Source organism: Heteronotia binoei, chromosome 20 (genome assembly GCF_032191835.1).
Source record: "Heteronotia binoei isolate CCM8104 ecotype False Entrance Well chromosome 20, APGP_CSIRO_Hbin_v1, whole genome shotgun sequence".
NCBI lineage: Eukaryota > Metazoa > Chordata > Lepidosauria > Squamata > Gekkonidae > Heteronotia > Heteronotia binoei.
The window spans coordinates 10,884,903-10,906,964 of record NC_083242.1 but is presented as its reverse complement, the minus strand read 5'-3'; the positions used below and the strand labels follow the sequence as shown (position 1 = coordinate 10,906,964).

The 22,062-nt window shown below is 49.6% G+C and overlaps 2 protein-coding genes across 2 annotated transcripts in view; one reads left to right on the top strand and one right to left on the bottom strand.

The window, feature by feature from the left end:
* LOC132588395 (myosin-16) overlaps positions 1 to 11,317 on the top strand; it is a 67,165-nt gene extending 55,848 nt beyond the window's left edge. The window contains exons 35-42 of the mRNA XM_060260771.1: positions 489 to 625; positions 1,601 to 1,704; positions 4,880 to 5,072; positions 5,855 to 6,058; positions 6,963 to 7,088; positions 8,229 to 8,399; positions 8,765 to 8,965; positions 11,070 to 11,317. Of these exons, the coding sequence (XP_060116754.1) occupies positions 489 to 625; positions 1,601 to 1,704; positions 4,880 to 5,072; positions 5,855 to 6,058; positions 6,963 to 7,088; positions 8,229 to 8,399; positions 8,765 to 8,965; positions 11,070 to 11,273 (1,340 nt within the window). The 3' untranslated portion in view covers positions 11,274 to 11,317. The remainder of the gene's footprint in view (positions 1 to 488; positions 626 to 1,600; positions 1,705 to 4,879; positions 5,073 to 5,854; positions 6,059 to 6,962; positions 7,089 to 8,228; positions 8,400 to 8,764; positions 8,966 to 11,069) is intronic.
* The window catches only part of PDAP1 (PDGFA associated protein 1), a 465,345-nt gene that overhangs the window by 356,586 nt on the left and 86,697 nt on the right, over positions 1 to 22,062 (bottom strand). The window lies entirely within an intron of this gene.

Sequence of the window (22,062 nt, the reverse complement as noted above, 5' to 3'; positions counted from 1 at the left end):
GAAACAGACTTCCTCCAGCCTTACATACAGGTAGAGAGATCCAGGTGGGCAGCTGCGTTGGTCTGAAGCGACCGGACAAAGTTTGAGTCCAGCGGCACCTTGAAGACCAACTGAGTTTAATTCTGGATACCAGCTTTTGTGGCCACACACAAAAAGCTTATACCCAGAATTAAACTTTGTTTGTCTGAAAGGTGCCTCCAGGCTCAAACTTTGTTCAATCCATCTGAATTAGCGTTCCTGCTCACAAAGGCTTGTCCCCAGAGTTACACTTTCTTTGTCTGAAAGGTGCCACGAGGCTCAAACTTTCTTCTTTCTTTCACGTAAGGCGCGTGCATCGCAGGGCGCACGCAACGGCCGGAGCTGACTCTGACTAGAGCCTTCTCTCGCAAGCTCCCTTCGGAGGGGTTGGCGGGAGCGCCGCAGCAACGTTTCCCAGCTCTAACCTCCAGAGTCAATATCTTTGCATGCCTGTGTTTTTGCGTCTTCAGAGGAGATTAAAGATCTGATCGACCAGCTGGGCGAAGGAGGGAGGAGCGTGCACGAGCTGCAGAAGATGAAAAAGAAGCTGGAGGTCGAAAAGGACGAGCTGCAGATGGCCCTGGAAGAGGCCGAGTCTTCCCTGGAGGTGATGGTTTTCTCTTTTGTGAAGCCCTGAGTTGTTTTGCCTTCCCGTGCCTGCCGAGGACACGGCCATCCGTGTGACAGGGGGCGGCCTCAGTAGGACCGCTAGGATTCCCATGTAGGAGGGCAGAGACTAGCCTCACCTAACGGTGCTCCTCCACGCGAAAAGTTCCTTCCACTGAGCAATTTGTTTGTTCGGTTTCTGTTCCGCTCTCCCCCACGATTGTGAGGCTCAGAGCAGATGACAACACAAACAGACCAACATTAACAATTTAACCGTTAACGCTAAAAAAGCAAACTAACCGGCGCCGTGGGACGGCACAACCCGGCAGCCGCACTGAATGTCGTCGATGATGGCTCCTGCTGCAGTGCTTGTGCGTTGAGTTCCTCCATCTCCCTGTGTCCTGTAGGCTGCCAAAATATTCTCCACAATCGCTGGCCTGAGCATGTCAGGAAGACGTGCTGCAGCCTCGCCATCTCCTTGACATGCTAGTTCTCTATGCTGAAGAACGGGAAACTCATCTTTGCTTGCTTCCCGCTTTCAGCGAGGACATGCCTTCTCCCTTCTAGGTCCTCTCTCCCTGTGTACTGTACCCAGTGCCAGCCCAAGGGGGGAGGGGCAACGGAGCATCTGGGAGGGAGGGAAGGCAGGCAGCAGGGAGGCACGGTGGGTGAGGGAGGCAGGAAGGCAAACTAGGTGGTTGTCATAGGCACCAGGAGGGGGGGGGAGCCCGATTTGGCGCCCCCCTCCTCCCGGCGCCCTAGGCAACCACCTAGTTTGCCTAGTGGGCGAGCCGACCCTGACTGTACCCGATCCAAACTGAGAGCTCTCCCTCCTCTTGGAGTTGAAAGAGGTTCCAAGCCCTCCGCTTCGTGGGGTCTCACCCTTGCACATCGAAAGCATCACAGAAGCAATACGATTTCTGCCCCTCTTTCAAAAGTCTGCTGTCCAAACCTCTCTTTGTCTGTTTGCCGAAAGGTGGAGGAGAGCAAACTCATCCGCATCCAGTTGGAGCTGGCTCAGGTCAAAGCAGACATCGACAGGAGGATACACGAGAAGGAAGAAGAATTTGAAGCTACCAGGTACGGAGTGCAGAAGGCGGGAGAACTCGAACTCGTGTAGGCCCCCATCCGCACAAGAAGCCGAGACATACTGGGGAAAGGGGGGTGGGGTTAACCCAGTAGCATCTTGAAAAGCAACAAGCATCTTGGGCTATGAGCTTTAGGGAGTCAAAGATTTTCATACCCTGAAAGTCTGGAGTTTCAAACCTATGGCTCATGGGCAGGACTTTTTTGGGTAGAAAAACCCCCAGCAGGAACTCATTTGTGGATGAGGCTGTACCCCCTGATGTCATCATTGTTTCACACAGGGCTTTTTTGTAGAAAGAACCCGCCAGGAACCTATTTGCATATTAGGCCACGCCCTCTGATGTCAAGCCAGCCAGAACTGCGTTCCTGTGCATTGCCTGCTAAAAAAAACCCCCAAGTCCTGCTTGCAGGACAGAATTGGCCTGTCCAAGGGCTCTTATCTGGCCCACAAGCAACTTGTCATTACTGGAGAGCCAGTTTGGTGTAGTGGTGAAGTGCGCGGACTCTTATCTGGGAGAACCGGGTTTGATTCCCCACTCCTCCACTTGCACCTGCTGGAATGGCCTTGGGTCAACCATAGCTCCAGCAGAGGTTGTCCTTGAAAGGGCAGCTGCTGTGAGAGCCCTCTCCAGCCCCACCCACCTCACAGAGTGTCTGTTGTGGGGGAGGAAGATAAAGGAGATTGTGAGCCGCTCTGAGACTCTTCGGAGTGGAGGGCGGGATATACCGTATTTGCTGGTGTATAAGACGACTGGGCGTATAAGACGACCCCCCAACATTTCCACTCAAAATATAGAGTTTGTTATATACTCGCTGTATAAGACTACCCCCTCTTCCGCACACCTTCCACACACCAAATAAAAGGTAAAAGAACATCCGGCCCGCCCCTGCATCTCCCTGTGACCGGCATAAGTGCGCATGTGCGAGCTCTGCATAGACAAGGGGCGGGCCGGAGCGCCACTGCTTCCCGCCGAGCAGAACGGGCCGGTCACGCCGAAAAGGCTGGCACCCCTGTCTCGCTGCTGATGCTCGCCGCAGCCACGCTGGTGACCCGCCGCGGCCGCGCTGGATACCACGTGATACTGGATGGTATGTAGAATGAGGTGGGCGGGCATCGGGAGGCCACTATGGGCACCGGGCGAGCATCGGAAGGCCACTGTGGGCAGCTATGTCTATCCCAACTGAAGTGCACCCGGCGTATAAGACGACCCCCCCCACTTGGAGGCATGTTTTTCAGGGCAAAAAAGTAGTCTTATACACCAGCAAATACTGTAAATCCAATTTCTTCTTCTTCTTCTTCTTCTTCTTCTTCTTCTTCTTCTTCTTCTTCTTCTTCTTCTTCTTCTTCTTCTTCTTCTTCTTCTTCTTCTTCTATTGCCAGATGACAGAGGCTCTGTGTTATGTCCCTGTATACAGTCTTGGCGCTAATAGGCAGTGAAAGTGAGCGGGTGGGCATCAGGGAGGTAACTATAAGGAAATAATATAAGATTGTTAATGTTTTAAGCTGGTTTATATTTTGAGTAAGAAATATATTGCAGGGGTGGCCAACGGTAGCTCTCCAGAAGTTTTTTTTGCCTACAACTCCCATCAGCCCCAGCCATTGGCCATGCAGGCCGGGGCTGATGGGAGTTGTAGACAAAAAAACATCTGGAGAGAGCTACCGTTGGCCACCCCTGATATGTTGTTAATTGGGGTTTGCTTGGGTCCTTTAAAAAATTTATATCTCCCGTGCCTGGAATTACATTTTACAGCACACATGGCCCAGTCCAACAAAATGACATTTGTGTCAGATCCGGCCCTCGTAACAAATGCATTCAGCACCTCTGCAAGGTGCTGCTTGCATTAAATCTAGCTGTTCCACCGCAGTCCAATTCAGCTACCCTATAAAACTAGCTTTGTGGGTGAATGTATAGAACTCTGGCCCCAAATCAGGTCATTTAAGGAGAAAACGGCTCTGGAAAACAGCCGAGGAAATGGGGCTGCAGATGGAAAGCACAAAGACAGAAGGGCTGGATGAGCAGACCCTTCCCTTGACTTTAATTTAATTTAATTTTTTTTCAATTTATACCCTGCACTATCCCGCAAGCGGGCTCAGGGCGGCTTACGACGTTAAAACATTAAAATGAAACGCTTCCGAAACAACATCATCGCCACAGAAATGTCGATGATGTTGTTTCGGAAGCGTTTCATTTTAATGTTTTAATGTTTGGACTGATAACTGCTCTCGAATCTGATCGCCACAGAAATGTCGATCAGATTCGAGAGCAGCGATCAGTCCAACGACCACACAACATCATGTAGGCTGGAAGCTTTCAACACAGCTTAAGCACCTTGATGGTAGGGTGCTAGATGCTGGGGGAACGAGGGTGTCACAGGTCGCCCACTGGATTAAGTAAAAGCCTGGTGGAAGAGCTCCGTGTTACGAGCCCTGTGGAACTTGGGTAGGTCCCGCAGGACCTGGATCTCCAACAGGAGCTCATTCCACCAGGTAGGGGCCCAGACCGAAAAGGCCCTGGCCCTCGTCGAAGCCAGATGGGCAAACCTGATTTTTTTTTGGCAGCAAATGCAGCCTCCCCTGGCCACTGTGCAGCTGTTCAGCCACCACCAGGGCTCCCAACCGATACTCCCTCTAAGCCGTGGAGTCTTGTGAGCAAAAATGCTACTTTGATCTACTGGCATTAAAGTTAGATCCAAGAGGGCAGCCGTGTTGGTCAGAAGCAGCTGAACAAAGCAGGAGTCCAGTCTCACCTTTAAGACCAACCGAGTTTTATTGAGAACGCAAGCTCTCGTGTGCTCTCTAAGCACACTTCATCAGGCGAGGGGATCAGGTATTGACAATACCTGATCCCCTCGTCTGATGAAGTGTGCTTAGAGAGCACACGGAAGCTCGCGTTCTCAATAAAACTCGGTTGGCAATAAAGTTGTGAGCTGCTGCATCCGTCAGTTTGCTCTGGGGCCATTTTTCCTGAGCGAAGACAAAGACGTGTGAGCCGGAGGCCAAAAATCTGTGAGCTGGCTCACACTAACTCCGCTTCGAGGGAACACTGCTCCCAACCGTGCTTCTGCTGCTGACTGCACAGCTTGGCCTAGGCGAGACCCTGCCGACGTTGAGGCCCCGCATCGCGCGACTCAACCATCATCCTTTGACTGCATTTGCTTTCCATCGTAGGAAGAACCACCAGCGGGCCATCGAGTCCCTGCAGTCCAGCCTGGAGATGGAGGCGAAAGGACGGGCCGAGGCCCTCCGCTTGAAGAAGAAGATGGAGACGGACCTGAACGAAATGGAGATCCAGCTGGACCACGCCAACAAGAACAACAGCGAGTTGGTCAAGACCCTGAAGAAGCTGCAGCAGCAGATCAAGGTGGCGGGGGGGAGTGGATTCACAGGGAAAGGGCCGGGAGACCGCTGAAAAGAAATCCGTGCCTGGGAGAGAAGCTCTCGCTGTCTGAGGCAAGGCAGAGGAAGAGGGTCCTGCTTCTTATAACTGTTTTCCCGTAAGCAGAGCCAACTTCAGAGGGTGGCAAGGTCAGGCTGAGGCTGGTTCTGTGGCCAGGCCACCTTCAGAGGGTGGCAAGGTCAGGATACTTGCTCATGGCAGCAAAATGAAGGGGCCATGGATACACAGGACAGCTCGCTCACTGCTGCCAGCGACCCAGACTATAGGCTGGGGTGGCCAAGCTTACTTAACGTAAGAGCCACATAGAATAAACATCAGATGTTTGAGACCCGGAAGGAAAGAGGGAGGGAAGGTGAGGAGACGGGAAGGAAGGAAGGTGGGAGGGAAGGCGAGGAGACAGGAAGGAGGGAAGGAAGGAAGGTGGAAGGGAAGGTGAGGAGACAGGAAGGAGGGAAGGAGGAAGGAAGGAAAACAGATGGGGGAAAGAAAGCAACTTTAAATGCATTCTCCAAGCCGCCGGCTGGGTTGGCTTGGCGAAGTGATATAAAGAGAGAAATGCCTTTTCCAAGTCAGCTGACCAGGCAGTGAGAGCCTTGAAAGCCACACAATGTGTGTGAAAGAGCCACAAGCGGCTCCCTAGCTGCCGTTTGGCCACCTCTGGTCTAGGCGGTGGACGAGCATCTGCTCTGTGGATCTGCCCCCATCCAGACCTGCTCGTACGCCACTCTCGCCCTTTGTACTCACAGGACCTTCAGACACAGATGGACGAGGACGCCCGTCAGCACGAAGAGCTCCGCGAGCAGTACAACCTCCAGGAGCGCCGGCTCAGCCTCCTCCAGACCGAGCTGGAGGAAGTCCGCACCGGCTTGGAGGGCAGCGAGCGCTCGCGCAAGCTCATTGAGCAGGAACTGGTGGATGTCACCGAGAGGCAAAACGAGCTCAGCGTTCAGGTGATGACTACGAGCGGTTGTTCTCTCTCTCTGGGGAGTTGGATTAGTGGACAACGGTGCTGGTGGGGCGCATTGAACTCGTCGGCAAAGCTAAAGAAACTTCGGCTGTGTCAGCGCTAGGACCCTCTTGTGCTGTGTTGGCACCAGGGCGCTCCTTTTATTGCACCCGGCTGCAAAACAGAACGGCTGTGATCACACATGCAGAATAACGCACTTTCAATTCACTTTCAGTGCACTTTCCCACTGGATTTTGCCAGTTCAGACATACAAAATAAATGCACTTTCAATCCACTTAGAATCACAGAATCATAGAGTTGGAAGGGACCTCCAGGGTCATCTAGTCCAACCCCCTGCGTAATGCAGGAAACTCACAAACACCTCCCCCCTTTCAAGGTGCTTTCCAACTGGATTTTGCCAGTTCACACATGCAAAATAATGCACTTTCAATCCACTTTCAGTGCACTTTCCAACTGGATTTTGCCACACATACAAAATAAATGCACTTTCAATCCACTTAGAATCACAGAATCATAGAGTTGGAAGGGATCTCCAGGGTCATCTAGTCCAACCCCCTGCACAATGCAGGAAACTCACAAACACCTCCCCCCTTTCAAGGCACTTTCCAACTGGATTTTGCCAGTTCACACATGCAGAATATTGCACTTTCAGTCCTCTTTCAATGCACTTTCACAACAGTCAAATCCAGTCGGAAGATGCATCGAGAGTGGATTGAAAGGCCATTGTTTTGTGTGTGTGATCACATATATGACCCATAAAAAGACCTCACTGTGTCCATTCCCTGCAGGGATTTCCCTGCTCTGTGTTTACTCTGAAGTTCAATCCCATTCTGTAACTGTTTTTCTCCCCGCAATTTCCCTTTGTCACCTTCTGTTCCCTTTTGCAGAACCAAACCCTGCTGGTGATCAAGCGCAAGCTGGAATCCGACCTCCAGCGCATCACCAACGAACATGAGGAGGTCATCAGCGAGTTCCGCGCGGCGGATGAGAGAGCGAAGAAAGCTGTGGCTGACGTGAGTTCCACCCCTAAGTTCAGCGCGAGTCTTGGGATATGATGGAGACCCTTTCCAGGCAGGCAAGAAGGGGCTGTAGCTCGGTGGTGGAGCATCTGCTCGGCATGCAGAAGGCCCAGGTCCGGTCCCTGGTAGCTCCAGTTAAAAGGATCAGGTCTTAGGTAATGTGGAAGACCTTGACCTGAGACCTTGGAGAGCTGCTTCCAATCTGAGTGGACAATACCGATCTCAATAGACCAGAGGTCTGACTCAGTACAAGGCAGCTTCACATCAGAATGAGCTGCCCCAAAAATTTTTTTTGGGGAGGGGTATTTTTGTATTTTGTGTGCGGGAGAGGTCATGTTGACCTCTGGTGGACTGACCCCCACTGAGGGTCTGGAGGATATTCAGAGAGGTGGCTGAATAAAGCCTGCCCCTGCCTCGCGACTGGGTATTTCAAAGACAGTCTCCCATCCAAGTACTAACCACAGTCGATCCTGCTCAGCTTTTGAGATCTGACAAGATAGGGCTTGCCTGGGCTATGCAGGGCAGAGCTGCCCCTATATGGTTAATGTTACAGGAAAACCTTTCTGTCCAAAGGGATACGGACTCATTAGAATCTTTTTATACGCCCACGACTGTGAAATTAAAGACCAAATAATCCCCTCCTCAAATTCGATGAATTACTTATCAATGAGTGCTCTGCTCAAAATGAAACAAAATGTTGCCAAGGTGATTTGGGGACTTCAGGGCTGTCACTGAATCCTGTGATCCACATTAATAATGGACTCTCTTATTCTGCCTCATATTATCAAGTTTTTAGAATATTTTTTAACTTAATTTAGCAAAAAAGCTAAGTCACTAAAGACCTTCCCCCAAATCACCAAGAATTTTGTTTTACTGTCCTTCTGGCTCTTGAGATTTTAGCTTGCAATCTTTGAACATTTACAAGCATACCTATAGACCCCTGAGAGCTAGAAACTTGCTTTTAAAATGTATGCTGAAGTTCTATCTCTGCACTTTCTCTGTTCTCCTTCAGAAAATGGCCATGGTGGTCAACATACGACAAGACTTTATGTTCTGAGACAAAGCCTTTGGTGGTCCCTGTGAATTATCATGCCTTGACCATCTTGATTTTTCCCCTTTGCCCTCCAATCTCAGGCGACGCGTATGGCAGAAGAACTGCGCCAAGAACAGGATCACTCCATGCACTTGGAGAAGATTAAGAAGAACTACGAGGTCACCATCAAAGATCTGCAAGTCAAGATCGAGGAAGCGGAGCAACAGGCCCTGAAAGGAGGGAAACGCACCATCATGAAGCTGGAAACTAAAGTGAGAACATCCTTCCCTCGATTCTTTAGGTTTAGCTTAGCTTGGAGAGGAGACGGCACCTGGCAAGCCTTGAGGCCATTCCAAAGCCAAGGGGCCACCACTAAAAAACCCTGCCTATGTATGCCACCCTCCTCAACTCTGTAGGTGACAGTACAGAATGCTGGGCTTGCGATCATCTAAGTATCTTTATCTCCGTATCTTGGTTAAAGATAGGGTGAACTGCTTTCTTAAATTCTTTTGGAAAGGTTCCCATTTTAGACTCTCTAGCCTTCCTTCCTTCCTTCCCTCCTTCTCTCCTCCCGTGACCTCCTCCCAGTCTTACTTCACAGCCTCTGACCCTCTCCTGTCTTCCTCTTTGCTTTCAGATCAAGGAACTGGAGACTGAGCTGGACTCTGAGCAGAAGCGGCACGTGGAGACAGTGAAAGTCCTGCACAAGAACGAGCGGCGCCTGAAGGAGCTGGTCTTCCAGACCGAGGAGGACCACAAGACCAACCACCGCATGCAGGAGCTGGTGGAGAAGCTGCAGAACAAACTGAAGACGTACAAGAGGCAGATCGATGAGGCCGTAAGTATATTTTTAACTTTAGCAGGAGTGGTCCCCAGCTGGGGCGCCATGGTGCCCACCAAGACCTTACTTGTTGCCCACTAAGTGTTTTCAAAAAGCAGGTGGAGCCAGGTGGGGCTCTTGCTCAGCACAGCTTCTGACAGGCCACTGGAGATCGGATTGAAGTGCAGGTTAAAATGATGTTGCCGCCACCCATGTTGGTTTCATTCTTTCTCTCCCCCTTGTTTCCCAATATGCTTTTAAAATTACCTCTTTAGAACATAAGAACATCAGAGAAGCCATGTTGGATCAGGCCAATGGCCCATCCAGTCCAACACTCTGTGTCACAGAAGAACGTAAGAGAAGCCATGTTGGATCAGGCCAATGGCCCATCCAGTCCAACACTCTGTGTCACATAAGAACATAAGAGAAGCCATGTTGGATCAGGCCAATGGCCCATCCAATCCAACACTCTGTGTCACATAAGAACAGAAGAGAAGCCATGTTGGATCAGTCCAGTGGCCCATCCAGTCCAACACTCTGTGTCACATAAGAACAGAAGAGAAGCCATGTTGGATCAGGCCAATGGCCCATCCAGTCCAACACTCTGTGTCACACAGGAGCCAATATATATATATACACACACCCTGTGGCTAATAGCCACTGATGGATCTCTGCTCCATATTTTTATCCAATCTCCTCTTGAAGTTGGCTATGCTTGTAGCCGCCACCACCTCCTGTGGCAGTGAATTCCACATGTTAATCACCCTTTGGGTGAAGAAGGACTTCCTTTTATCCGTTTTAACCCGACTGCTCAGCGATTTCATGGAATGGCCACGAGTTCTTGTATTATGAGAAAGGGAGAAAAGTACTTCTTTCTCTACTTTCTCCATCCCATCTCTTTCCTTTCCAGCATTTGGGCATTCACTGAGCATGGCTCCCACCTCCCGTGGCGGCCATTTTGTGGCTGGCTCCAGCTCCTGCGGCAGCCATTTTGTGGTTCCGCCCACCCTTCTCTGTCAGGATTCCAAATGTGCCCACAGTGTCAAAAAGGTTGGGGACCTGTGCTTTAGAGCCTCCCCACAGCAATCATACCCATGGCGCTTTGGTACTCTGCGTGAAACAGCAGGATGGATTTTGCCTCCCATTCATTGTAGTGGGGGATTACGGAGAATGTCCACGGCAGTTGTGAATTAGTTCCACCCGTTTCCTCCTCTGCCCTGGAGCCACACCTGAGGCTGCTGACTCACTTTGCCGCAGGGTGAGGCTGCTGCCTCACTTTGCCGCAGGGTATGCCTGCTTTTTGACATCAGGTACCAGTTCCGTAGATCCCAGCCATCCCATACACAGACCGAGAAAACCATCAGTAACACACCTACAGCTACACTCCCGTACCTCCATGATGTTCAAGCCTGACAGCCGCTTCCGCCCAAGGCCCATCGGGATCCTTGCCGAACCTGTTCCTTCCAGGCCCGAGAACTTTGACCTGCTGCCAGCTGCACAAAACTGTTCATCTTTCTAACCATTCTGCTGGTTTACATTTTTATTGGAGATGTAAGAGTCTTGCTTGAGCTAAGGAGGTTCCATTTTGCCTTCTTCCACCAAGGGTTGAAGAAAAGGTTAACATGACCATACATCTGTCTTCCTCTGAATGCCTGTCTTCCCCTTGGAATGTCCCCTGTCATCTCATGAATGCTTCCTGTCTTCCCCTTGGAATGCCCCCTGTCTTCTCATGAATGCTCCCTGTCTTCCCCTTGGAACACTCTGTCTTCTCTGGAATGCCCCGTCTTCCACATGCACCCTTTATCTTCCCCTTGGAATGCCCCATCTTCCCCCATGTGCCCTTTATCTTCCCCTTGGAATGCCCCGTCTTCTCATGAATGCTCCCTGTCTTTCCCTTGGAACACTCTGTGTCTTCTCTGGAATGCCCCATCTTCCACATGCACCCTGTGTCTTCCTCTTCGAATGCTCCCTGTGTTCCTTTTGGAATTACCTCTGTCTTCTCCTGAATGCACCCTGTGTTCCCCTTGGAATGCCCTTGTCTTCCCTTCTACCTGTAGCCCAGAACTAAACCTTTTTTTTTTTTTTGCTCAAGCAACGCTCTTCTTATTTTAACTCTCCGCAGGAGGAGCAGGCTAACCAGAGCATGGCGAGGTACCGCAAGACCGTGCATGAGTTGGACGACGCGGAGGAGAGGGCTGGAATGGCTGAGTCGGCGCTGAACAAACTGCGCACCAGGCACCGGGTGTCAGCCGGCAAAGCGTTCACCTCGGTGGAAGTCATCCAGGTCTCCAAGTCTTCCACTTCCAAGTCGTCGGCAGAGGAATAGAGCCTGCCTTAGGACCTGCTGCCGGTAGGTGTGAGGCTTCTCCTCTTGCCTTTCCATGCTCCTTTCTAAGAAAAAGAAAGGGGGGGGGGGGAAGCGCTTTGCATTAATTATCTGAGCAACAATGTTCCCTCTAAGCTGCAGAGTCTTGTGAGCAAAAGTTCTACTTTTTGAGCTACTGGCATTAAAGTTGTGAGCGACTGCATAAATTATTGTGCTCCGGGGTCATCCTTCCTGAGCTAGGACAAAAATGTGTGAGCTGGAGGCTAAAAATCTGTGAGCTAGCTCATGCTAACTCAGCTTACAGGGAACACTGCTGAGCAATCCTTACAACACTTGTCAGGGATGCTTCAAGCTGGCCCTGCATCAAGCAGGAAGTTGGACTAGATGGCCTGAGAGCCAGTCTGGTGTAGTGGTGAAATGTGAAGACTCCTCTGGAAGAACCGGGTTTGATTCCCCCCCTCCTCCACTTGCACCTGCTGGTGTGACCTTGGGTCAGCCACAAGTTCTCTCAGTAATAATTAAAGCAACTGATGCCGGTGTATATGGAAAAATCTGCAAATGACCACCGGAAACAATCACACTATTACACTATCAGTGTGTAAATGTGTTCTTATTTAGTGCAAAATGAAATAAGACAAAGGAACATTTAACGTTAGAAAACCCCCACAAAGTCACTACATCAGTCTCTTAAGGGCAAACGCCTCTTCCAAATAAACTGTTGTGGATATTGGTGGAGTCTTTTAGTGTTCCGCTCGTGGTTTGTACAGAGAGAGCATAAGGAACCGCTTATGGAAGGAATCCTCACGGTTTCGCTTATCAAACTTCTTCTTCAGCCTTTTCTCCTGACGTTTCACAGAGTCACAGTTCTTTTTTTCTATGACACGGATCAACGCATGCTCTCAACATCTGCTGTCGGCTCTCTCAGTTCTCACAGTGCTGTTCTCTCGAGCAGTTCTCTCGGAGCTCTCTCAGCCCCACCCACCTCACAGGGTGTCTGTTGTGTGGGGGAGGAAGGGAAAGGAGATTGTAGGCCGCTTTGAGACTCTTGAGATTCAAAGTGAAGGGCAGGGTATAAATCCAATATCTTCTTCTTCCGTGGCCCCTTCCAACTCTAGGATCTGCGATTCCCCTGACTGCAGCATGTTGCATTTTCTGTCTCACTCTACATTCATCCCTCCTCGAACTCGTGCCCCTTCACCGTCCCATGCAGACTCTGTTTGCTGTCCGCTTTCCCACCTTGTCCCATTCTACCCCCCCCCCCCCGCACCGCCTCCCCAGTTTAACCCTTTGCTCTCCATTTCCAGGGCGACAGACAAAGCCTTCCCCCGGCCAGCCAGCAGCCTCTTTGCAAGATAGCTCCCATAGTGACGACCGGAGCAGCTCAAGCCTATGGAAAGACACCTGCGGAAGGAAGGAGACGGAAGGAAGGCGGAAGTGGAATGCAGCAGTCTCTGGGGGTGGGGAGGAGAAATGGGGTGGATGGGAGGGGTCTGAGTATCTGCAACATACAAGAGCTCAAATCCACCCCCCCCCCCCGCCTCCACCGTTCCCCAGAATGTATTTTGTTTACTGCTGAGAGTTATACAGACACGTTTGTTGGAACTGAGTCTGCGTTTCTTTTTTTAAATGCAGTCGGTTTGCATTTTCATGTCAAGGACGGAAAATGCGGCAAAAGGATTGCCTTGAGCTGTCTCCTGTAAATAATCCCAAAATGCATAGTCTTAATAAAGCTTTTATCACACTGAAAAGGGACTCGGCAAAGTTTATTCTTTTAAGAACAGAAGAGAAGCCATGCTGGATCAGGCCAGTGGCCCATCCAGTCCAACACTCTGTGTCACACAGGGGCCAAAAAACCCAGCTGCCATCAGGAGGTCCATCAGTGGGGCCAAGACACTAGAAGCCCCCCCACTGTGGCCCCCTCAAGCACCAAGAATACAGAGCATCACTGCCCCAGACATAAGAACATAAGAGAAGGCATGTTGGATCAGGCCAATGGCCTATCCAGTCCAGCACTCTGTGTCACACAGGGGCCAAAAAACCCCAGGTGCCATCAGGAGGTCCACCAGTGGGGCCAGGACACTAGAAGCCCTCCCACTATGCCCCCTCAGCACCCAGAGCATCACTGCCCCAGACAGAGTTCCAACCATATGCTGTGGCTAATAGCCACTAATGGACCTCTGCTCCAGATGCTTATCCAATCCCCTCTTGAAGCTGTCTGTGCTTATAGCTGCCACCACCTCCTGTGACAGTGAGTTCCATTTATTAATCACCTTTTGGGTGAAGAAGGACTTCCTTTTATCTGTTCTAACCCGACTGCTCAGCAATTTCATCAAGTGCCCACGAGTTCTTGTATTGTGAATTCTTGTATTTTGTTGCAGGCTGAACAAAACAGAATGCAGGCTGAACCAAAACATGTTTCTCATAACTTCCTCCGTTGCCCCCTTTCACTGACTACTCTAGGGCAAGTCAAAAGTCTGTGGTTACAAACCACCTGGTCGAGCAAGGATGTCGAACTCATTTGTTATGAGCACTGGATCTAACATAAACGAGCCCTTGTTGGGCCGGGCCATGCGTGTACCTATTTAAGGTTAGGTAGCAGAGATATAAACTTTAAAGGACACAGACGAACACAACTAAAGATTTTTTGAGAGCCAGTTTGGTGTAGTGGTTAAGTGTGCTGACTCATATCTGGGACAGCCCGGTTTGATTCTCCACTCCTCCACTTGCAGCTGCGGGAATGGCCTTGGGTCAGCCATAGCTATTGCAGGAGTTGTCCTTGAAAGCGCAGCTGCTGTGAGAGCCCTCTCCAGCCCCACCCACCTCACAGGGTGTCTGTTGTGGGGGAGGAAGGTAAGGAGATTGTAGGCTGCTCTGAGACTCTGTCCTTGAAAGGGCAGCTTCTGGGAGAGCTCTCAGCCCCACCCACCTCACAGGGTGTCTGTTGCGGTGGGGAGAAGATATAGGAGATTGTAAGCTGCTCTGATTCAGAGAGAACGGCAGACTTTTTACGAGGTGGTTTGCCATTGCTTCCCCAGTCATCTACACTTCCCCCCCAGCAAGCTGAGGACTCATTTTACCGACCTCGGAAGGATGGAAGGCTGAGTCAACCTTGAGCCAGCTACCTGAACCCAGCTTCTGCTGGGATCGAACTCAGGTTGTGGGCAGAGAGCTCTGACTGCAGTACTGCAGCTTTACCACTCTGCGCCACGGAGCTCAGAGTTGGTCTTAACGGTGCCACTGGACTTAAACTTTATTCTACTGCTTCAGACCAGCATGGCTACCAGTGTATCATCACAGTTAAACCCACCACTATATCATCATACAAGTGTTTATTTTTTAAACTTATAATTACCCTCCGCTGCTGCCCCCCCCCCCCATTCTAGAGAAACAGTATGATGGGAGTAGTTTTGAAATGATGATAAACTATTATTTGACAGCCAGTGTGGAGTAGGGGTAGAGCGGGGGATTAGGACTCCTGGGCGACCTGAGTTCGAATCCCTGCTCTGCCATGAAAGCTTGCTGGGCGACCCTGGGTCTGTTACAAACTCTGAGCCTGGCTTAACTTACAGGGGTGTGAGAAAATGGAGGAGGGCAGAACGATGCCCTAAGGCAGCCACTGAGACCGCTGGGAGAAAAATGGGAGAAAACGAAAAAAACAATATAAAAACTGAAAGCCGAAGATGCAGTCCACTGAGAAGCGCAATCCTACGCAGAACTCCTCCAGTCTAAGCCAACTGGAATAATTCTGTACTGTCAGTCTCCAAATTCCTGTCGTATGCGTGTGTGTTTATGGCAAAAGCTAGTTCTGTGGCTTCCCACTCCCCCAGCCTCCAAAGACGGCTCTGAGCGTGAGCGAGAAAGCTGTTTTTACACGCAGCTGCGTTCCAGTTGTGCAATTTTTCAACTGACCTAGTTGCAAAAGCTTTTAATCTGCAGAGCGAACCGACGCAGAAAGAGGGCAGAGGCCGTCTTTGGCTGGCGTCTTTCGGTGTCCAGCTGATGAGGTTTCTCGTGGGGAATCAGATGGCCATCCTATACGCGTCCTTTTGTAGGCGTCCGTTACGTTCAGCGCAGTGGGAGTTTCACCTGAATGAACATAGGTAGGCTCAGAGGTGGAATTCTAGCAGGAGCTCCTTTGCATATTAGGCCACATACCCCTGATGTAGCCAATCCTCCAAGAGCTTACAAGGCTCTTTTTTGTAAGCTCTTGGAGGATTGGCTGCATCAGGGGTGTGTGGTCTAATATGCAAAGGAGCTTCTGCTAGGATTCCACCCCTGGGTAGGCTCAGAGCTTTTCAATGGAGCCCTATGCACACGTTTGGAGAATTTACACCCACGTTGGACATTTTGCTCAAGTAACAGCTCCATTCATGGCAGCAATTAATTCTGCGGGGGAAAGTTACTGGGGCAGTTGCTAAAGTAACGGGTGGGGTGGGGGATGTTGGAGAAGGACCAGACACTGTCTTAGCCTCCAAAAGGGGGGGGGGATTACAATAGAGTCAGATAGACAAGCAAATTGTGAACATCCATCCTATTTACTCTTCCACCTCTGTCCCTTTGATATATAGCAGGGGTGGCCAAACTTGCTTAACATTAGAGCCACATGGAATAAATGTCAGATGTTGAAGGAAGGAAGGAATTGGACTTGGCAACCCTATCTGGGAGTCCCAGTTTCAAATCTCCACTTTGCCATGGAAACTTGGGCTAGTCACACTTTCAGCCCAACCTACCTGATAAGGTTTACGTAAGAGCAAAATGCACAGGAATAGACAAGCGCACCTTTAAGACCAACTAAGTTTTATTTAGAATGTAAGCTGCTCTTAAGCAGACTTCAACAGACAAAATGGGAATGGCAAGCAGCAATTCTTAATATAAGTGGGCAGTGTGGAATCATAAAACTCAGTTGGTCTTAAAGGTGCACTTGTCTACTGCTTTGTTCTATTGCTTCAAACCAACACGGCTGCTACTGGGATCTATCTAGTAAAATGCACAGTTAAAGGTCATCCGCTTTGGGTCCCCATTGGAGAGAAGGCAGGGTATTTGTTGTTCAGTCGCACAGTCGAGTCCGACTCTTTGCGACCCCATGAACAAACTCACGCCAGGCCCTCCTGTCTTCCACCATCCTCCGAAGTCTGCTCAAATTCGTGTTTGTTACATCAGTAACGCTGTCCAGCCATCTCATCTTTTGCCGTCCCCTTCTTCTTTTGCCTTCTGTCTTTCCCAGCATCAGGATCTTCTCCAGGGAGTGCTCCCTTCTCATTTGGTGGCCAAAGTATTTGAGCTTCAGCTTCAGCATCTGACCTTCCAGGGAACAGTCTGGGTTGATTTCCCTTAGGACTGACTGATTTGATCTTCTTGCAGTCCAAGGGACTCTCAAGAGTCTTCTCCAGCACCACAGCTCAAAAGCATCTATTCTTCTGCGCTCAGCCTTCCTTATAGTCCAGCTCTCACAGTCATACATTCTACTGGGAATACCATCGCTTTGACTATATGGACTTTTGTTGGCAGGGTAATGTCTCTACTTTTTATTATACTGCCCAGGTTCTCCATAGCTGTCCTCCCAAGGAGCAAACATCTTTTAATTTCATGGCTACAGTCACCATCTGCAGTGATCTTGGATCCCAGAAATGTGAAGTCTGTCACTACTTCCATGTCTTCCCCTTCTATTTGCCAAGGTTTGATGGGGTCAGATGCCACGATCTTAGTTTTTTTGATGTTGAATTTCAAGCCTACTTTTGTGCTCTCCTCTTTCACCCTCAACAAGAGGTTCTTTAGGTCCTCCTCACTTTCTGCCATTAGAGTGGTGTCATCTGCATATCTGAGGTTGTTGATGTTTTTCCTGGCAATCTTAATTCCGGCTTGTGTATAAATGAAGCTAAGTAAAATTTTACAAGGTTTTCTGGTTTTGCAAAAACACACGCACTAGCAATGTGCAGGATCAGACGCATTTCCTGGCCCGGACCTACAAACTTTTATCCGGGTACACAACCCACCCAGTCCCTGCAGTTTATTCAGACAATCTTTTCCCTTCTCCAAACAGACCAAACCCCGTTATCTTAACCGCATGGGAATTCTCCCCCGCGCAGGCGCACTGAGTACATTTCACCCTCCTCCGCCCTCACCCCCTTGCGCAAGCGCAGCGAGAGCAGCGGCGACACCTTTTCCCACGCTCCGATTTCGCGCAGGCGCACTACGACCCCCTCCCACAGGGCTCTCGAAAGCGGGTAGGCGCCCGCTGAAGATCATAATCTCGGGCAAAGAGGAGGGGCGGGGGAGGAGGAGCCGACCGCTGGGAACGCCGCCGTGGCGCATGCGCAGCGTGAGCCCGAGGCGCTCGGGAGGGGGGGGAGTCCCCGCGCACGCGCAGTCGGCTCTCCCTGACAGAGCCGGGCCCAGTCTGACGGCCGCGCCTTCGTCCCTTTTTACCTCAGAGCCCCGCTTGAGGCGGAGTCGCGTTGACTGCCCAGAGTCCGCGATCGCCCGCCTCCCTCGGCCGCCCCTCAGGTGAGTGGACGGAAGGGAATCCTCTCTTCGGGGGTCGTCGTGAGGGAAGCCCCGCCCCCTTAGAGACTGAGTGGGGGAGGGGAAGGAATGGCAGGAGCCCCTCCCCCAAAGCCGAGCCCCGAGGCCTTCTGGGAGATAAGACGGGGCTGGTGGAGGGGGGGGAGACTCGGGTATGGGGGACCTGGGTTCAAACTGGGGTTGCCAATCCCCAGGTGGGGGCAGGGGATCCCCGGGTTTGGGGGCCCTCCCCCTGCTTCAGGGTCATCAGAAAGCGGGTGGGGGGGGGGGGAATCTCTGCTGGGTACTCCATTATTTCCTATGGAGACCGATTCCCAGAGGGTATAATGGAGAATTGAACTGCAGGTATCTGGAGCTCCAGATGGGCTGTTTTTTGAGGTAGATGCACCAAATGTTCAGCCTAGTATTCAGTGCCTCTTTTCAAAACACCGTCCAAGTTTCAAAAAGATTGGCTCATGGGGTCCAATTCTATGAGCCCCCAAAGAAGGTGCCCCTATCCATTATTTCCAATGGAGGGAGGCATTTAAAGGTGTACAGTCCCTTAAAATGTGATGGCCAGAACTCCCTTTGGAGTTCAATCGTGCTTGTCACACCCTTGCTTCTGGCTCCATCCCCTATGTCTCCTGGCTCCACCCCCAAAGTCCCCAAATATTTCTTGACAACCCTAGTTCAAATCCTGGAGCTCCCTGGGGCAGGGGTGGCCAAACTTGGCTTCATAAACATCAAATGTTTGAGACATGAATGTCAGGTGTTTGAGAGCTGGAAGGCAAGGAAATAGATGCAGGGCGGAAGGGAGAGGTGGGAATAAAGCAACTTTAAATGCCTTCTCTGAGCCGCTACCTGGCTTGGCTTGGAGAAGTGATTTAAAGAGAGAAATGCCTTTTCCAAGTCAGCCAATCAGGAGCCTTGAGAGCCGCACAATAGGTGTGAAAGAACCGTGTGTGGCCACCCCCTTGGAGGAAATGGGCACACAGGGGTAGCCAAACTTGCTTAATGGAAAAGCCACATAGCATAAACGTCAAATGTTTGAGACATGAACGTCAGGTGTTTTGAGAGTTGGAAGGCAGGCAAATAGATGCGGGGTGGGAGGGAGAGGTGGGAAGAAAGCAACTTTAAATGCATTCTCCAAGCTGCTACCTGGCTTGGCTTGGAGAAGTGATTTAAAGAGAGAAATGACTTCTCCAAGCTGATTAGCAGGGAGGTGGGGGCTTCAAGAGCCACACTATATGTGTGAAAGAGCCACATGTGGCTCCTGAGACGCAGTTTGGCCACCCCTTCCCCGGGAGGTCTCGGGCCAATTGCTCTGTCTGCCTGTCCTGCCTTGCAGGGTTGCTGTGAGGCTAAAACAGAGGATGAGGGGAGAAAATCCATACAGGTTACTTAGTAATTTGTGGGCTGGTGCCCTCTCAGCTTGGAGTTGTGAGGATAAAAATGGAGAGGAGAAGCAATGTGAACAGGTCAAGCTCCTTGGAGGAAATTGGGGGGGGGGGGCAATACATGGCTGCATTGTTTTCTTTTGTTAAAGCAAATAAAGGTTTATTTTGTTTTTAAAACGGGGGAGCAGAGAGAAATAATGTAGGCTGCACCAAGTTCCTTATAGGAAAGCAGGGAGACTACATAGCTTGATCCAGTTTTGTTGAAGCAAAGATGGATTTCTCTTATTTGTCTAATGTGTGCGCACATTTCTCTTTGTGTGTATACAATTGCACACCAGTTACATTTTGAAGATTGTTTAAAAATAGAACAAAGCTTTCTGTCCTCTGTAAAATCATGATATCCCCCCTTCCTCATTCTTAGTTGTAACTCAGCGTGCTTAAAGCTGAATGTATATGAAGTCAGAACATGAACCCATCTTGCTCGGCATTGTCTACTGTGACTGACAGAGACATATTTTTTTTTCAAAACTGGTTTACAACCTGCCAACTCCACCCTGTCCTCTTCCTACACTGCCTTTACTTCTAGGATGTGACATCACCTCCAGTTAAATAGTTCCTGCTCTGATTGGCAGAGAAGAGCCAACAACTACTGGCTAAGAGTCGATGCTAGGAAATAAGCCTGCTTGGAAAAAACAACATTTGCCCCTTGGTTCTCAGCCACTGATCCTTGTAGCTGCATTTGCTCCCGTTCATCTCTCTTTGCCCACTGCCTCTGTCTTTTTAATGCTGTGAAATAGAGTGCAAGGACTTGGCTATTTTTGTTTATGCAAGACACCATGTATGGCCATCTCCCAGCATAAATAATATAGTGACCGACACAGCTACCCACCTTCGTCTGTCTTCATGGAAGGCACCACGTTAAGCTGAGCTGCTTCAGACCGACACAGTTGCCCACCTCGATCTATAGTCAGTCAATTCTTGATTTGCGGAAACTGAAGAGCGAAGCAAAAAAGGCAAAAAAAAAAGAGCCAAAAGCAAGACATCCGGTTGAGAGATTTAGCTATGCAGTATGCATAATATAACTTAGGCTAATCTTCAGAAACCTTTTCATTGCCCTGAACAGAACTCTGTGGAAAGTGGTCACCTGGGCAAGATTGAGGAATGCCTGTCAGTGTCCAGTCTTGCTTCCACAGTCTCCCCAAAGTGCAATCTAGAGCCAGAGAGTTGGAGTGGTTAATAGGGCTGGGGAGAAGCCCCCCTCCCCCATTCAGATCTCTAGCCTGCCTCAAAGGTTTTTGAAATAAGCAGAGGTAAAGAGGGAATTATGCCCTGAGCTCCTTGGATAAAGGAGTGCTGAATATTCTTAGTGAGAACCTCCTACTTGTGAAGAACTGGAAAAGGTCCAAGTGGAACAAGACATTCCTTGTAGATTTTTGCTAATTCTTAAAGCAGTGGTAGCATCAACTTCATACTTAGCAGATTTAAATTGAAGGATTTGATCTGGAAGAGATTCCAGAATTTTGCTTAAAAGAAGCTGTTTTGTATCCTGTAGCTGTTAAGTATTATGCAATAGTCAGAAGAATTTACAGACCCCCCCCCCCGAAAAAAGAAACAAAACTAAATCCTTTCAGTATTTCTTTCTGCTAAATACCAGCCAGAGAGTCTGCGATTGTTTCCTCAGGAAGTGATGTAAAACTCTGATTCAGATGTTATTTATATATTGTATGTATTAAAACACTTATATCCTGCCTTTCCTTTTGATTTAAGGTGACTTAGAATGTTAGCATCACAATGAGGAAATTTATTAACCTACTGTGGTGGTAAGGGTGAGATTGAGGGACATGAGCGAGTCACAAAGACCAGTTGTAATTAAATGCTACTGCCATCCTTAGCATTTTTCTGTTTTGTTTTGTTTTGCTTTTTTCACTCTAATGCCCTTTTGGGGAAACCATGTTTGTCTGAGATTAGGCATGTTTACATTTGATTAGCACTCTTAATAGACTAGCTGTCCTTCACAGCTGCGGATACATATGCTCAAGTCATAGGTGCCTAGTCTTGTTCTTGCCTTAAGAACATAAGAGAAGCCATGTTGGATCAGGCCAATGGCCCATCCAGTCCAACACTCTGTGTCATAAGAACATAAGAGAAGCCATGTTGGATCAGGCCAATGGCCCATCCAGTCTAACACTCTGTGTCACACAGTGGCAAAAAAAAAAAAAATTTATTTATTTATATACATACATATACACACACTGTGGCTAATAGCCACTGATGGACCTCTGCTCCATATTTTTATCCAATCCCCTCTTGAAGCTGGCTATGCTTGTAGCCGCCACCACCTACTGTGGCAGTGAATTCCACATGTTAATCACCCTTTGGGTGAAGAAGGACTTCCTTTTATCCGTTTTAACCCGACTGCTCAGCAATTTCATCGAATGCCCACGAGTTCTTGTATTGTGAGAAAGGGAGAAAAGTACTTCTTTCTCTACTTTCTCCATCCCATGCATTATCTTGTAAACCTCTATCATGTCACCCCGCAGGCAACGTTTCTCCAAGCTAAAGAGCCTCAAAGACCAGTTGTGATTAAATGCTACTGCCATCCTTAGCATTTTTAGGCTTTCTTCAGGTTTCTCTTCTTGGCTTTCTTCACGTTTTCGTTTTGATTCCAGTTTCAACCTTGCCCTTCTCGAGACATAGCCAGACTTGGGGGAGAGCATCTCAAGATGCATGCTCTCTCCTTCCTTCCTTCCTTCCTGAATGGAGAAGCATGTCTTTAAAAGCACTTGGTCCATGATTGTACAGTGCACCAGGAATGTGGGAGAAAGACAGGGGGGCGGGGGCTGTCTGGGCTTCAGTAATTGCAGCATTTAAGCGTTCCATTGTTACCTTAC